This window comes from Primulina huaijiensis, chromosome 1, assembly GCF_012295235.1.
Source record: "Primulina huaijiensis isolate GDHJ02 chromosome 1, ASM1229523v2, whole genome shotgun sequence".
NCBI classification, from domain to species: domain Eukaryota; kingdom Viridiplantae; phylum Streptophyta; class Magnoliopsida; order Lamiales; family Gesneriaceae; genus Primulina; species Primulina huaijiensis.
In genome coordinates this window covers 20909009-20926565 of record NC_133306.1, presented here as the reverse complement: position 1 = coordinate 20926565, position 17557 = coordinate 20909009, and the positions used below count along the sequence as shown (strand labels likewise).

Below are 17557 nucleotides of genomic sequence, written 5' to 3'. Positions count from 1 at the left end.
AAAATTTCAAATATAAATATATATTTAAAAAAATTATAAATAAAATAAGATATAATATTAGTAAAATAATATTTTTAACATAATTCAACATCCAAATAATCATATATATACATAACCAAAAATAAAAGTAAAAATATTAAATATAAGAACAAATAAATTAAAAAAAATAATTCTTCTAAAAAAATTTCTAAAAAAATAATGAATCGTTTCAATCGATTTTTGATCGGTTCATCGGTCGACGACATGTTCAACCAATTCTTGATCGATTTTGAATGATTTAACCGTTAAATTGGTTGTTAAAAATGGTTCAGACCGAAACAATGATCGGTTCTCGATCGAAGCGAACGGTCCTATCTGATTTTGAAAACATGGCTTCTAACAACATGGATATATTGTTGTGATTTTAAACTAAATATTTTTTGTTTGCCCTTCAAAATATGCATTCAATTAAACAAAATATTATTCTAAATATCTCTCATTGGTAAATATTTTGTACTACGGATGGCTATCATGTTAGGTAAGATTTTATTTAATGGGGTGGGACCCACATTAAATAAAATAATAATAAAATCTTTTCCCACATCGAATTGTTGATAAAGTTGCTGGAGGGAATTAGTTATAAATAAAACTCAATTCCTTCGGTTATTGTATCCCAAAATCAAAAGTTTTTTAGCTTTGATAAAAAGAGAGTGCATAGAAAAAAAGAGTGTATTTTTTTCTTGAGTGCGAGAATTCTCTTCTGTGAGTTAGAGAAATTATTTTTTCGGTATACTCGGGTTGAGAGTGTGAGAAATATTGAGTGTATTGGTGTATACACTTGTTGTAATATTTTTTCCAGTTATAAAAATTGCAGTGCTCCGTGGACGTAGCCTATATTGGGTGAACCACGTAAATCTTTGTGTTCTTGTTGGTTATTTTATTCCGCAATATTTGGGTACTATTATCATCTTGATCGGCATCGCTTCGGTGTAATTCCCCAACAAATGGTATCAGAGCCTTGTTGTGAAAATTCTTAAGAATTCTGAGTATGTTCTGTGGTTGCAGCTTTGTCTGATCTTCCACATCAGAAAAGATTTTTTAGATTTTTTGCTAAGGCTAGAGAAGTGATGGCCAGAGATGATGGATCGGGACCGGGAATCAACAAGTTCGACGGTACAGATTTTACGTTCTGGCGACTACAAATTATTGATTATTTGTATAGCAAGAAGTTACATCAACCTCTATCTGGAAAGAAGTCGGAAAAGATGGAGGATGATGACTGGAAGCTTCTTGATCGACAAGTGTTAGGTGTAATACGATTGACCCCAACGAAGAACGTGGCACATAAAGTGGCGGAGGCAAAAACAACGGAGGAGATGATGTCCATTTTGCCGGACATGTACGAAAAGCCATCGGAAATAATAAAGTACATCTCATGAAGAAGTTATTTAACTTGAAGATGAGAGAAGATGAATCGGTGGCTAAACACATCAATGAATTCAACACGATTGTTTCACAGTTGACATCGGTTGAAATTAAAATTGATGATGAGATTCGGGCACTTATTCTTTTGGCGTCTTTACCAGACAATTGGGAACCAATGCGGACAGCGGTTAGCAACTCTGTTGGAAAAAGAAAGCTACAATTCAATGATGTCAGAGGTCAAATTCTTGCTGAAAAAGTTCGCAGGATGGATTCGGGTGAAAGAACATCATTGAGATCTGCTTTAAATCTCGAGAATAGAGTAAGGGGCAGGAGTGGCGAAAAGAGTTTTAACCAATGGCATGATAGATCCAAGTCAAGAAATGGAAAAGACAAAAACAACTTTGAAAAGAATGTGAAGTGCTGGAGCTGTGGTGAGACAGGTCACTTGAAAAAGAATTGCAGATCAACAAAGAACGACGCTAATGTTGTTACTGAGGAGGTACATGATGCTCTATTACTATCCATGGAAAGCCCGATTGATTCTTGGGTTATGGACTCGGGAGCTTCGTTTCATACCACTGGTAATCGTGATGTATTCGATAATTACATTGCGGGAGATTACGGAAAAGTTTTCCTGGCTGATCGAAAACCTTTGGAAATAATTGGTATGAGTGATATCCGGATGAAGATGACAAATGGATCTGTCTGGAAAATCAACAAAGTAAGGCATGTACCAGAGTTGACACACAATCTGATTTCAGTAGGACAGCTTGAAGACGAAGGTCATAAGGTGACCTTTGGTGATGGTTCTTGGAAAGTGAAAAAGGGAGCCATGATTGTTGCTCAATGAAAGAAAACTGGAACACTTTATATGACTTCCAGTTTGAGAAATAAATTAGCGGCTGTGGATGCGGGAGCTAATTCAAGTCTATGGCATAGTAGGCTTGGGGATACAAGTGAGAAGGAAATGAAGATGCTTGTTTCAAACGAAAAGCTTCCGGGATTAAAGATCGTTGAACACAAGCTGTGTGAAGCTGTATTTTTTGGAAAGCAGAAAAAAGTGAGCTTTTCAAAAGATGTTAGAGAACCGAAATCAGCGGATTTGGAGCTGGCACATATTGATATATGTAGACGATCTCTTGTGATATCTCTTGGAGATCACTCAAGATATTATGGCACTACTGTTGACGATTCGAGCAGGAAATTTTGGGTTTATTTTGTGAAAAATAAATCGGATGTTTATGAGACCTTTAAACAGTGGGAGTTAGCCATGGAAGATGTGATGGATTCACTGTCATCCAATCACATGTGGGAGTTGTCAGAATTTCCTGAAGGTAAAAATGTTTTACATAGCAAGTGAGAGTACCGGTTAGAACATGACGGTATCAAGCGGTACAAAGAAATACTTGTTGTAAAAGGTGAAAAGGAAGTCATTGGTTACACTGATATTTTCTCTCTGGTGGTAATGTTAACTATTATCAAGACTATACTTGGATTGATAGTAAAAGAAGATTTACATCTGGAACAGTTAGATGTAAAGAAGACGTTTCTTCATGGTAAGCTAGATGAAGAAATGAATCAATCAAAGAGATTTGACGTACGAGGGAAAGAGAAAATGGTGTGCAAACTTCAGAAGAGCTTGTATTATCTCAAACAAGCTCCAAGACAGTGGTACAAGAAGTTTGATGATGTAATGAATAATGATGGTTTTCTGAGGTATCAGGCTGATCACTGTTGTTATGTAAAGCTTGGTGGTTATTATATCATACTACTGATATATGTAGATGATATGTTGATAGCAGGAGCTTGTCTGGAGGAGATTGATACACTCGAATAAGAGTTATCAAAGGAATTTGCTTTGAAGGATTTGGATGCTGCAAAACAAATCCTTGGAATGAGGATCCTTAGAGATCGGGTGAATTGAGTCTTGAAGCTTGATAAGATTCCTGAAAGCAAGAATCCAACTGATATGCTCACGAAGGCTGTTATCATTGAAAAACTGAAGTTGTGTTTGACTTCAGTTGGTCTCCTGAACTAACAAAAGAGGTATGAGGTGCTGCACTGATGGTGTGAAGACGTGATTGAAATCAAGTCTTCAAGTGGAAAAATTGTTAGGTAAGATTTTATTTAATGGGGTGGGACCCATATTAAATAAAATAATAATAAAATCTTTTCCCACATCGAATTGTTGATAAAGTTGCTGGAGAGAATTAGTTACAAATAGAGCTCAATTCCTTCAGTTATTGTATCCCAAAATCAAAAATTTTTTAGCTTTGATAAAAAGAGAGTGCATAGAAAAAAAGAGTGTATTTTTTTCTTGAGTGCGGGAATTCTCTTGTGTGAGTTAGAGAAATTATTTTCTCGGTATACTCGGGTTGGGAGTGTGAGAAATATTGAGTGTATTGGTGTATACACTTGTTGTAATATTTCTTCAAGTTATAAAAATTGCAGTGCTCCGTGGACGTAGCCTATCTTGGGTGAACCACGTAAATCTTTGTGTTCTTGTTGGTTATTTTATTCCGCAATATTTGTGTACTATTATCATCTTGATCGGCATCGCTTCGGTGTAATTCCCCAACATATCAAACACTACTAGAACAAGAATAGTTTGGTGTGTCCATCAAATATTTTTATGTAATTTAACAAAGAGATGAAACGAGATACATATATATTAATGTTTTTCGTATTAAATGTAAACTTATTTGCGAGTTCGAGCGCTCCCCATTCCATAGTTTAGGAAATTAAAAAAAAAATTGTTAACTTATTTGCATAAAATAAATCTGTATATTTGTTTGATAATTAGAGAAAATAATGCTTGATAATGGCATTTATCTCAATATTGTCAAAACTAATCCTGGTCCAACATTTAAGCTAGCTACCTCAAGCAAGTGAATGTTCTCCCTTTATTTTAGTTTTTTAACCCTTCATTTCTTTCACCTTGCTATCATCTTTTGACAATACGTATACTACAAAAACGGTCACCGGATTTAGCTCGAGGACGGACCAGAGGAAAGACCGACGAGAGATCGAGCGATTTCAAAAGAGGGTCGTCAACGGATCTTGGGATTTGATGGACCCGTCTTGCCACTATATATATATACACATATACTTGTAGTTATATTGTTAAAAATTTATTTATATTTTTTATTTATTGAATAATGTATAATTTAATCCTTAATTTTATCTCATAATATTTTATGATTGAAATAATTTTATTTTAAAATGACGTGTTTAAAATGAAAATATATAATTATAATTTTTATTTTGTTTTGAGTTGAGTTGAATATAAATTAATAGATTTGTGATAATATTTTTTTTAAAATATTATTGATGTAAAGTTTACATTAACTTTAATGATTTATTAATTTTTAAACGGTTTTTTATTGTATAATAAATAAATTTTAAAAAAGACATAATTTTTATTCAGCAGATTCAACTTGTTTATGATGTTAATTTACATTATCTCTTGATACTTTTCACATCACAATAATAAATATGTTTATTTATTTGAAGAGATGCATCAAGACACACACATATATGTATTTATATAATGTACAAAAGATATTAACTATGCATGAGTAAGAGTAAGTGTCTTGTGAGAAGATCTTACGAATCTATTTTCGTGAGACGCATCAACTCGATACAAACTTAAAGTGAAAATTAATATTTTTACCATAAAAAATAATACTTTTTAATTAATCGAATCGGCTTGAAAATCCGTCACAAAAAATCGACCGTGAACAGTCTCATTAGAGTTTTTGTGATTAACTAACTATATGCCATTAGTATCAATAACTAAACAAGTAACATGCGATTTGGATAGCAGTATTCTCGGTAACTCACATTTTGTGTAGGAAAGTTCTTTTAAGCCATAAGTGCTTGATGTTAACATATTCTAAGAAAAATTATTGAACAGATATTGTCTAAGCAAAGTTACAAACAATTTCTCATAAGGTTAGATTACATCCTACATGTAGGGACATTACCCCATAATAGAATAGAGGGCTCAAATTCAGTCACACATACATTGGGTCCACTAATTTTTTTAAAATCATATATGTGTGTGAATCTTGTCCATCCAAACCATATGAGAGCAGTGCCCCCACATGTAGCATCGAAGCTACCTTCTCATAACAAGATCCAGAGGAGGAAACCAAATACTTTATCTTGACAAATTTATTGAGAGAAACCAATAACTGACAAATTTAGGGACCATAAAAATCTAAATTTTTATGTAAGAAATTATATTAAATATATAGCAAATCTATGGGGAAAATAAACTGCAAAACGATTGTGCTTTACTATAACTACGTGGTCACCACTACAAGATCAGAATCATTTATAATGCCACTTTTACAAATGGCTACAAGGTTTCTTTGAACAGAAAAATATTTTTTAAAAAATGCTAGAGCACAAAAATAAGATCCTTACATCCTTAAATTTCAATGAGAACACAATCTATCTATCTATATATATAAATATTATACTTGAATATGATATTCCTAGTTCCGGGGCCGAATATTTTCCGGTGAGGCGGTTCCCGTGGCGACTTTTGCAACATCAAGTGCAGTGGCCTCCGGTTTCTTCTTGGAGTACAAGGTGAAATAGCCAATGATAGCCACACACGCGAACCCACCGATGGCCATTCTTGCTGGGCAAAATGGCATCTTGCTCCTCTGGTGGAGAACCTCTGTGTTATGTTGTGTCGCCCCAGGCATTCGTGGCGGTCCCTGGTAAGCTCCCTCCGAGCCCATAGTGGGGGCACCCGCTCCCGCAGCCTTGATCACTGGCTGGCCCTGCCCCGGTGGTGGTGGTGCCCGCATTCTTGTTGCATTCACATTCCCTGGTGCTACCATGTTATTTTGTATCTTGTTTCGTTTTTGTTATCTGAAAAATTCTTGTTAATGTATGTATTTGTATGAGGGTAATCGAAAGAAATAGGGAAGGAGATCGTTACATGTTTGACAAGTGGACTGCGATCGGTGATTAAAGCTTTCTAACATACAGGAATCAGTTTTATCTTCAGCTGTTGAATCGGTCTCTATCCGGTTCTTTTGTTTAGTTTAGTTTAGTTTTTTTTTTTTCGTTTTTGAGGTATAATTGCATGCGAGAATGTGAAGGATTGTTTGATTTTCTCATAGGCAATATTAATAAAGGATGAAATTTCATTCAAAGCAGTCAATTCTTTTGATGACCATATTAATCGGGTGGAAAAGAGCGAAAAATCAAGAAAAAAAATATTTTTTTATAATGAAATTTATGTTATTTTGATTTTTTAATAAAATTTTAACTTTTAATTTTATTTAAAAAAATTGTTTAATAATATAATTTTTTTAAACAAAAAACAAAACTTAAAGACATCGAAATAAAATTTGTCCCATACTATTCATTTCTTTGTGACTAAGAGATAACATTTGACTCAACACACATAATAATACTAAACAATATCGCAATAAACATAGAAGAAAAATATATTTCAGTCAAATAATTTCATAAAATACTTAAAAACATTGAAATAAGAAATTAAGAAAGTATCAACATAATACATAAAAAGTAAAGTGCTTAAACCAAACATGAAGATTGAGACATGGAAGAGAACAGAAAATCGATGAAAGAGACGGTTGTAAATTTTAGAAAATATTATGTGTTCAACAATATACATAATTATCAAACCTCCGCCGAGTCCACAAAATTTCACTACAACTCGTCGGACTTCAAACGAAACCGCTCTTGGGTTCACAAACAACTGTTAGACTTAAAAATTATTATAAGATTCATGAATAAAATTTACAGAAATTTCTTCCCTTTAAGATTCATGAATAAAATTTACAGAGATTCAGATTTTACCAGAGTGAGTGATGGAGGCGAGGCCAAGGAGAAAAATAAGATAAGAGAGTGATGGAGGCGCATGAGACTTATTCCAATGTTTATATAAAACTTAAAACTTAAAAATATATAAATATATAAAATTCTATCCTAATTTGGCGGGCTAACCCGCCCCCGTTTGGGCTCGACCCATCTTGGCCCGCAACCCAAACGGGCTCAGCCCATTTGGCCCGCCTCCAAACGGACTGTTATTTTATCAATCCAACCCGCTCAATTTTAATAGCGGGGCGGGCGGGCCAGCCCGACGGGCCTGACCCAATTTGACAAGTCTAATGAATTGTAACCTTTTAGGAAATATTTATCAAATCAGCATTTACTAATCCTTCCATGGTTTAATTTGGTCCCTTTTTAAATTGATGGAATTTACTATTTTTTTAATAATAATTATTACAAATTCAGTCCGATAATATTAACACTATACTTTACAGCTCTATAGAGTTTAGTAAGAATCAATTGACATGTGCTATATATCAATGTCCTTAAAAATATGAGGAGTAGGTCTCTTGTGAGACAGTTTCACGAATCTTTATCTGTGAGGCGGGTCAACCCTACTGATATTCACAATAAAAAATAATATTATTAACATAAAAAGTAATACTTTTTCATGGATGACCCAATAAGAGATGTGTCTCATAAAATACGACTTGTGAGACCGTCTCACACAAGTTTTTTCAAATATGAGAGGCGATGTCAATAAAATTGTATATGTATAACACCAATTTTTTTTTGTAGAACTTGAGTCAAACATCGAGTAAAATAATAATGAATAATCGATCAATATCTTATCTTTTGCACCAAACGGTGCTGGCAAGAAATTATATATAGTGCATGAAAGGAAAAAATTTAAAAGGAGAAGATAAAATCAGCAAGTACTTCTTCTGTGAAACGATTTTCAAAATAATTAATTGAATATTCTTCATAGAAATGCCACATGCGAATACTCCTGTCATTCCAGAACGGATCCAGCAAACAAGTTAACAAATTATACCCTAATCAATGCTAATTTTTTTTTTAAAAAAAAAAACCCTTGATTTAAAATCATAATAATGCCAATAACAATCTCAATTCGACCAAATCAAGAAACACACAATACATCAACAACATTGGTCTAATACAAACATGCCGTGCAAATCTGTCTCACGAATTACTAAACTTGTATCTCTAAATCAAAGATATGATTCCCACCACAACAGCGCCGCTCACAAACCACAATGTCTTCGGACGAGAGCCAGCGGTCGAGGGTGACGGAGCTGGTGCATGGTGAGAAGGTTCCGGCGCCACAGGCAGGTGGTTGTGTTCTGCTGACAGAACTTTTATCTCAAGCTTTTGGCCTTTCTCGCAGTGGCCTTCTGCCCCACTTATGAAGAAAAATGGGCCATCTTTGTCTAATGTGATCTTCGTGTTTCCATCACTATGAGATTCGATCGGGTTTGATTTGTTGCAGTTTTTGTAGTTTTCTTCCGTCACTTCCAGCACAGAATCTGTCTTCGAATCGTACTTCAATACTTTGGGGAAAAAAACGAGAAAATGTTAGAGCAAGATCGATTTAACTTGGAAAAAAGATCAGCGAAATCTTGTTACATATATATTTACAAAATGTTCTTGGACACAAAAAAGATCGGTGTCCGGGGATCTGTGAGTTACAAGTAAAAGTTGTCCGAAAGCAAAAAATTAAAATAAAAGATAGATTTATAACTCAAGGAAAAAAATGTATGATTCAAATACAAGAACCATTCATGCAAAAGAAATTTTTTTTTATTGAACCACAGATTAATATATAATTAAGTATATGACAAATTTCTATCTAAAAATGGGGTGAACAACAATCAAATAAAAATGGTGGTCTGATCCAAAAGAGAAGAATCTGATTTACCAATAGAATCGCCGATTTGGAAGCGAATTTTCCCAGCCCATTTATTGAATTCATCAGAAGAAGATGGGACTTGCCACTTTTTCTTATTTCCACCAACCACGAATTCTCTTGCTTCAGAGAGATTAAAAGTCACAAACAACGAAAGAATAATGGGCAAGCAGCGAATGAGGGTTTTCAGAGAAGCCATTTAGCAGATTATTAGTAGAGAAAAAGAGAAAGACCAGGGTTTTGGCCTATTTATAGTGCCACATCAGGTGATTTTGCTTGGTTCGGGTAACCTCATGGGGACCATTAGGTCAGGTTTGGTNTTTTTTTTTTTTTTTTTTTTTTTTTTTTTTTTTTTTTTTTTTAAGGTTAGTCAGTAATTAATTTATTTTGTGCCTTTTTTCCGATTTTAAGGAAGATTTTGGCATAGGTGAAGCCCGTCAAGGTTTCACCTTTAACAAACAAAAAATATTGTAAAAATCTTCACGTAATTTAATCTGTTTTGATTTCGTATATTATTGATGTAACACCTTGAATTTGTGAAATGACATTGAATATTGTTGATGTGACTAAGTCAACGTTTTGGCGAACAGACGGAAAAAACAAAATATTGCAAAGGGACGACTAAACTTATTAAAGTGATATCAAACTTTGATTGTTTATATTATTACTAAACTAGTTTTTGAATAGTTAAATAAAATGAAAAGAAATGTTGAATTATTTGAAAATAAAAAAAGTCGGAAACGAATTGAGCAAATAAGTTAGGCATTCCCAAGGCTCCAAAGTCCAAACCAGAACAAGTGACTCATGCTTGCAAGAAATGTGCGATATTTTTCGGAACGTTGGGTCAAAATTTACTTGGGTAATTATTCTTCATAATTAATAAAAACCGAGCCGTTTCATGTCATGTTTATGATTATCGAAGGAGTCAAAGGGAAAATTAAGTATTCCTATTTATGCAGACAAATGAAATTTGAAAATGAGTCGTTCAAATTTAAATAAGCAGGTCTCTTATAAAACGGTCTCACGAATCTTTATCTGTGAGATGAGTCAACCCTACCTATATTCACAATAAAAAGTAATACTCTTAGCATAAAAATTAATATTTTTTCATGGATGACACAAATAAGAGATCCGTATCACAAAATACGACCCGTGAGACCGTCTCACACAAGTTTTTTCGAATTTAAAAATAATAAGCATATTTCCAATAATAGAGAAAAAAAACATTCTTAAATAACTAAATTTATTATTCCCATTAGATCGATTAGAGATCAAGGGATAATGCATGTCTCAATTTCAAATTATCTTATTATTTATTCATTTATTTGTGAGAAATATTCAGGTTATAATTGATGCTTGTGGTCTTTGGAGTTTCTTTTGAAGTTAAAGTAAATCGTGAGGATTTATTTATTTTATTCTAAATTTATGATGACATTATCATACACTATATTGTTAAATCCTTTTAATATCCATATATGTTGATTTTTTTTTAAACAATAGCTAGTTTGGAAAATGTAAATTATATTGAAAATAAAATTTTAAAATGATAATTCAGAACAAACAAATAGTTATTTATTTAATTTTTAATGATTTGATTTGGTTTGCTATATAAAATAGAACCGATAAACTTGGTTTACTTAGCTTTTGTAATCAAGGCAAAAATTTGTGTGAGACGGTCTCATGAGTCTTATTTTATGAGACAGATATCTTATTTGGCTCATCCATGAAAAAATATTACTTTTTATGCTAAGAGTATTACTTTTTATTGTGAATATCGGTAGGGTTGACCCGTCTCACAGATAAAGATTCGTGAAACCATGAGACCTACTCTTGTATCAAAAGTAGAACCAATCCACAATTCAGCTAGGATTGCTTGGAAGTTGGAGCATATAAACTGTGAAAAACCGTTTGCTAATTTTTTTTTTAAAGAGGTCATAAATATTAAAATAAATTGCTTTAAAAAATCTAAGTCGCCCTAATTATTTTTTAGAATTTATTTAAATATTTTAAAAGACCGAAATATCTCCACAAATTTTATTATATTACACGAAAGTTCATTGAGACAAATCCCAAAATATCTCCAATTTTTTTTTTCATACCACCATATATACATATTTTGTAATTATAGTAAAATATGTTATGATACCAAATATATTAACATATTTTTATTTGTTTTACGTCTATTTGTTAAAAATTACATACACAAGTTTATTGTCTTTACGTGAATACTCACTCAACTTATCAATACGTTCTATTTTCTGTATATGTGAGTGGTGGTGTGCGCGCGTGTGTGTGAGAACTGATGTATGAATACAACACGAAAGTGTTCTCACACACTGAGAGAAAAATGCTTCTAAACTAAGCTGATAACACTTTGAAGCGTTCCTTCTAATTTGGGCTGATTGATTCTTGTAAGCTCATGTGCTATAAATATTAACATATTTTAGGTCATTTTTCTTATTTCTTAATTTATTCAAAAAATATTAACAACTTATTTTTAAAACTAACGTTTATGGTTTACAAGCTTCTAAAGAAGCTAATTTTCGACATGAGAGCTTGTAAACAAAATAAATTTAGCAAGAAATATTAGGACTATATTTGGACTAAAAACGTTTTTAGTGTTTAAATTTGAAAAAATTAAAATATGTATTTGGACAAGATTTTTGTAAAATTTATGAAAATATTTTTAAAAAATATATTCTTCAAATATAGTGTTTAAATAATAATTGAGTCTTTTTTAAGGGATTTTTTAAAATATTTTTAATTGTAAAAACGTTTTTGTAGAATTTGTTAACTTTTAAAACTTTTTACAAAACTTTTTAAAAACATTTTATAAATATTTGTCCAAACAGAACCTAAGTTTTGGACGAGTGATAAATCCAGTTACTTGAGATCTTTTTGAGTTTCACCAATTTACAGTGTGGCCGGTGGCAACATATTGAAATTTTCTAAAGATGAAATCTCTTCGGTTACGTTTGGATTGGAGAGGTATTTGAAAGAAGAATTTGAAAATCGTACATATATACATAGATGGATTTGAAACTCATCACACTAGCTAAAAAATAACTAGTTGGAGATTTTGATTTTATTGTCAAGTGGATTTACCCAAACAAACTAATAGACTTGTTATTATGAATTTCAAATCGTAAACTTCATATCCATCAATCCAAATGCGATCTTATGTTGCATTTTGATTATATGATTTGATTTGTAAGGGGAGATTTGAAATGAAATTCATTTTGAATGCATTTCAAATCCATCGCAATTTCCATTTCATCAATATAAATGAATAAACGAGTAGATTTGAATGAGTACCCAACAGAAATTTATCAAAGTACTCCATTAGGAGTAATCATTTTTGCAAATTGTGTATCATTTAGAAATTGTTTACCATATATGTATATTTATTTTATTGAATTCTCTACTTTACACTTCTACGTAAGAATTAAACAGGTAGAATAAAAGTTTACCATTTAAATGCATCATTTATCCACTTAAGAGATTGCAATCCATTTTATTTTGAATATTTTTTTTCTTGAGATAGCAATGCATTTTATATAATTTGTGTTTGGATGGATGGAAGAATTTGGATTTGAAACCTATAGATTTGAGATCTTTTGTTTATCAAATCTTTTGTTTGAATGATTATGGAATTTCCCCGTGGATTTGAAACTCGTTAATTTGAAATATGTTAATTGGCTAAAAATTAAGAATTAAAATTTCTAAAAAATATATATTTATTACTCACATATATTTTGAAATTGAAAATATTATATATAATGCATAAATCGAGAAGACAAAATTCAAATTGAGTTGATCTCAAGTAACATGCTAACTCGAGTTCGACTAGACTCGTGTGGACTCCTAGAATTTGATATGTGACGAAGCCTCTCATCTCTGGCTTGTTGGTGTGGATTCCCTAAGAATACTTTCACAGGATCTGAAACCAAAAGATAACAAAACTCGAGAAGTTATGTTAGCAAATTCGAAGCCGAGGCAAGAAAGAACACTTTGTCTTTAAGACGAATTTGTCCCACATGATGCTCACATGGTCAATCATCTCCCAAGACACAACGACTTGCGACTTGTGATAGTAGCACTACAAATCACAAGTTCCATAACCAGAAAATGAAGCAAACTCTCTTTTGAGAATAAAAAATAAAATCAAAATGAATGCAAAAATGCTCTTCATATGTTTGATCATCTCAAAATTGATGTTATGTTATCTCTCATTATATTAATTCATTTAAACGGATTGATACTTAAGTCACAAATCAAGAAAATATGACCAAGAAACAATTTTTGGTGACAAAGATCCATGTAAACTCACAACTCTTGATAAACAGAGTCGCCGAGTGCCTTCCCCACGGCCCTGGAAAAATCCAAGGCACAGAGGAGGGGCTAAGGCACCTCTGAGAGGTGCCTAAGCACCTTCCCTACAGCCTGGAACAATCCAGGCCGCATATGGGGTGCTGAGGCACACCTTCCAGGTGCCTTACCGCCTCCCCTAGCACATGAAACAATCGTCTCGAGTTTCATATACTTTTTAGCATAATTTCCATTCTCTACTTTGAATTTATCCAACAATCCTCCACATGAAAGAAATTAGTGTTACATCAACAATTGAATCAAAATAGCCAATGATTTAAATTTTATCTACCAGAAAATACCTAGTATTACGATATCTATCGAAAGTTTACCGTAAACAATTCAATCTAGGGGCGTTAAATATAATTTTCCACAAACATTAATGTGTGGATAGCTCATTATTAAGTTTCAACTACAGCTACATGTCGCATTTCTACTATATAAATCAATTTTTCATAAAATATATATTAATCTTTCATTGAAATTCAAACATGGACAGGAAGTTACTTGGAGTTCTTATTGTACGTACTCTTCGTGTTTATTCCTCGTTAGTAGTTATACTCAGAATTTTAGCATTACCTTCGATCCCCTATCCAATCTCTAAACATTGATATAATCTTGATGTCTTTTGTGGATATATATTAATATATGTATTGACTAATGATGGATGATCTTTTGTGCATGTACTGAGAAGAGCTAGGGATGTACTCGGAAGCAACAAAAATGTGCAGGTTTAATCGTAAAATTATAAGGGCAAGGGATGTGAGGAACGCAAGTGCCAGCAAGCGTGCGCCCGCGCGGGCTTCGTGTCCATTTCTACGAAATCTTGTGTGTTTATACACACACACGCACATATATGACCCCATGGTATTACGTCCCAATCAGAAATATGTCATTTCTTAAAATACAATTTATTTGCCAAAAAAATGCGACCCTTTTGGGGTGAGTATAAACCGGGTCAAACGGGTAGCGAGCGGGTTTGGAACCGATCAACAGGTCTAAAAAGCTAGGTGTCCACAACTCCACATATGGTCTACGTACGTTTCTGTTAATGAAATAGTATTCTATCCGTTTGCCTCATCTGTGGAGGCTTTTTACATTTACTCCTTGGGCTGACAAACCACGTCCATTTCAATAGAGATTTGAGCTTTACTTTGCACCTTCAAGATAATAATTTGTAGAGAAATTGATTCAAACTGCACAAATTCAATATAAACATATCGAATTAGGATGGCGTCGATATTACTTTGCATTTCGATTCATACCCAATAGGCCAACACACATACACACCCAAATTATTGATCATATAATTAATATTTACACATTTTTTTTAGTGATTTTTATGCTGGATGTGTCCGTTGTAGTGGTGATTTTTCCCTTGATGAAAAAATCTTTATTTGAGAAAATTTTTAAAACATCCTGTTGGATTATTTTAAATATAATAAATTACCCAAATCATCCGACTTTTTTTCCTATATTCGTCCAATTATTATTGGAGTAAGTTTTTTCGTGAGACGGTCGGTCTTATAAGATTTTGTGTGATATTCATTGACATATGGAACCGACTTTTAGATTTTTAGGGATACTTTGCTTTCAGTATTAATCACATGTGAGATTCGGTCACATGGCCATTGTGTTCGTAGTTCTTATTCAATTGTGATTTATGAAATTTATCAATATTTTTTGAAATATCTTCGAGTTTACACAATTACAGATTAACTTGTTTAAATAATGATTATATATTTAATGTTGATATTAATCAAAATAAATATATTTTGACAATACATACTCCATGCATCAAAATTAATTATTGAAGAATCTCTTGTATAATAAACTTGTGGTGACCACAATTAGAGCCATAACTTTTAATTTTTTAATTTTTTATTGATTATGAGTCTAAATTAATTATATATTTTTTCACATTCCTTCCTATTATTTGTTTTTGCCTCTCCTAAAAAATTTAAAAATTTTTTGCTCATAACTTCCATTTTCTGGCTCCGTCACTGGTCGTGACAGATATTAGTAAAATTGTATAATAAAGGTGTCTGAAAATTTGTACAAAGACATATTTTGACTATGCATGCACACTCGTTTTAATCCTGCAACCTCATATTCTTCCTTTTTTTTCAAGACATTAAATTGGTCAATGATAGTTAATTCGTGACTAATTAATTAATTAGATCAGCTATTTAAATAGTCGTCGGTCAAATTCAGTATGCTTTTGATTTTCAATTGTTATAAATTAAACAGGAAAAATCAGTAAAATCACCATATAAATTATTCTATTTCCTCTAATTATAATCAAATTAAATATTTATCATAATCTAATATGATGTTTTCATCATTTTTTAAATAATGATGAAACTCCTAACCAATACCCTTCCGTGTGCACCACGTAAAAACTCGGACTACATAATGTAGTATGTAGTCTGTAAATTAAGCTAGTCAGATAAATTGCAATGGGCAAACCATATACGAGAAGCTCGCCCGAAAAAATGTTGTTACACTGAATTGAACATATTACCAATTATCAAACGTTCAATTACTCCACCGACTACGACAACTCCCGAAAGAGTCTTTTTCTTTACTCCTAGTTCTTGTTTGACAGGGTGATAATATATAATACAACCGGACATCTCTAACTTAGGGTCGCGGTGTCGACAATCACGCAAGAGATTTTTTAAAGTTAAAAACAAAACCAATTATTGTAGCATGATCCAATTTTGATGAATTAAATAATCTAATCACAAAAATAAAACTAATGCATATAAAAATACATTATATATTGTTTAAAAATTATTTGGAATTATAACAAAAATGATACTGAATTCAGAGAAAATGTATAAATCAAATGTAACGGTAGGTTGGAGTGTGAAACAATTTTGCAGCGTCCGCTACTATTACTGTCAGACGTTTCAAAATATATCGCAATATTATCCATTGATGGTGACGTTTTGCTCTAATTTTACGAAACTCTACCATCTATTTTATTTTTTAAATTATTTTAAAAAAAACCGTGAAACAATTGTGCAACTCCCCAAGTACAGTAGACAAACACCTAAATCTATTATACTTTATTTATTATTTGCATCCAACTTCTCAATCTCAAGTTATTAAAGTGCCAGTGGTATGACAACCGTTTTGTACCAAAAAATAATATCTCACGAGTCATTGATGAGTACTGAGATAATATTATAATTTGTATTTTTCTCTAAATTACCATCAACTCAATTAATTTTAATATTTGAGAGTAAATCTATTTAAATTTTTTGTGAGATAAATTAATTAATTTATTTTTAGAGAAATAAATAATATAATTGTTATAGTTAATCTATTTTATTTTAATACAATTAATTAGAATAATTTGTATGAAATTTATTTTGTAATTTTTTTTCCTATGTATGTAATTGACTGAAAACCATGTGGTCAATATAGTTTTTGTGAAATCAAGTGATCGATCAATAGAATTTGGAAATAAATTGTTTGCTTTTGATAAATTAGGTTTTTACCTGAATATTGTTCAATTGATTTTTTTTATACATAAAAATCTAATAATTACAAAAACAATTTTAAAAAATTTCTCGAAATTAAAATTTGTAACTAAAAATAGCTGAATCCCAATAACTTAAAGGACAATGAGCATTCAAATTAAAGATGTCGAAAACGAAAAAGAAAAGAAAAATTGTGCTAATAGCATTAAATCTATTATTTTATATGCTTATAAGAAAATGGTATTTTCTATGTACGGATCGATATTTAATAATTGAATGAATATAAATACATTTATATACAACTACATAAAACGTAGACGAATATGGAAACAGTATCTCTATTATCTCGGAAAATATCTTTCCAATTTAGACTTCATAAGTCAATTAATAATGTTTTAAATCTGTTACTTGAATTTTTTTCAAAGTTCATTGTAATTTGGTAAAAACTTGTGTGAGACGGTCTCACGGATCGTATTTTTTGAGACGGATCTCTTATTTGGGTCATCCATGAAAAAATATTACTTTTTATGCTAAGAGTATTACTTTT

At 31.8% G+C, this 17557-nt stretch overlaps 1 protein-coding gene across 1 annotated transcript; it reads right to left on the bottom strand.

Annotated features, from left to right (window-relative positions):
- Window positions 1-8321: 8321 nt before the first annotated feature.
- Window positions 8322-9350, bottom strand: LOC140959671 (early nodulin-like protein 14). Its single transcript, XM_073417660.1, has 2 exons — window positions 9164-9350; window positions 8322-8795 (listed from the first exon to the last, which is right to left on the bottom strand). The coding sequence occupies exons 1-2, from the start codon at window positions 9348-9350 to the stop codon at window positions 8452-8454; spliced, it is 531 nt and encodes a 176-aa protein (XP_073273761.1). The 3' UTR covers window positions 8322-8451.
- Between the last annotated feature and the right edge of the window lie 8207 nt (window positions 9351-17557).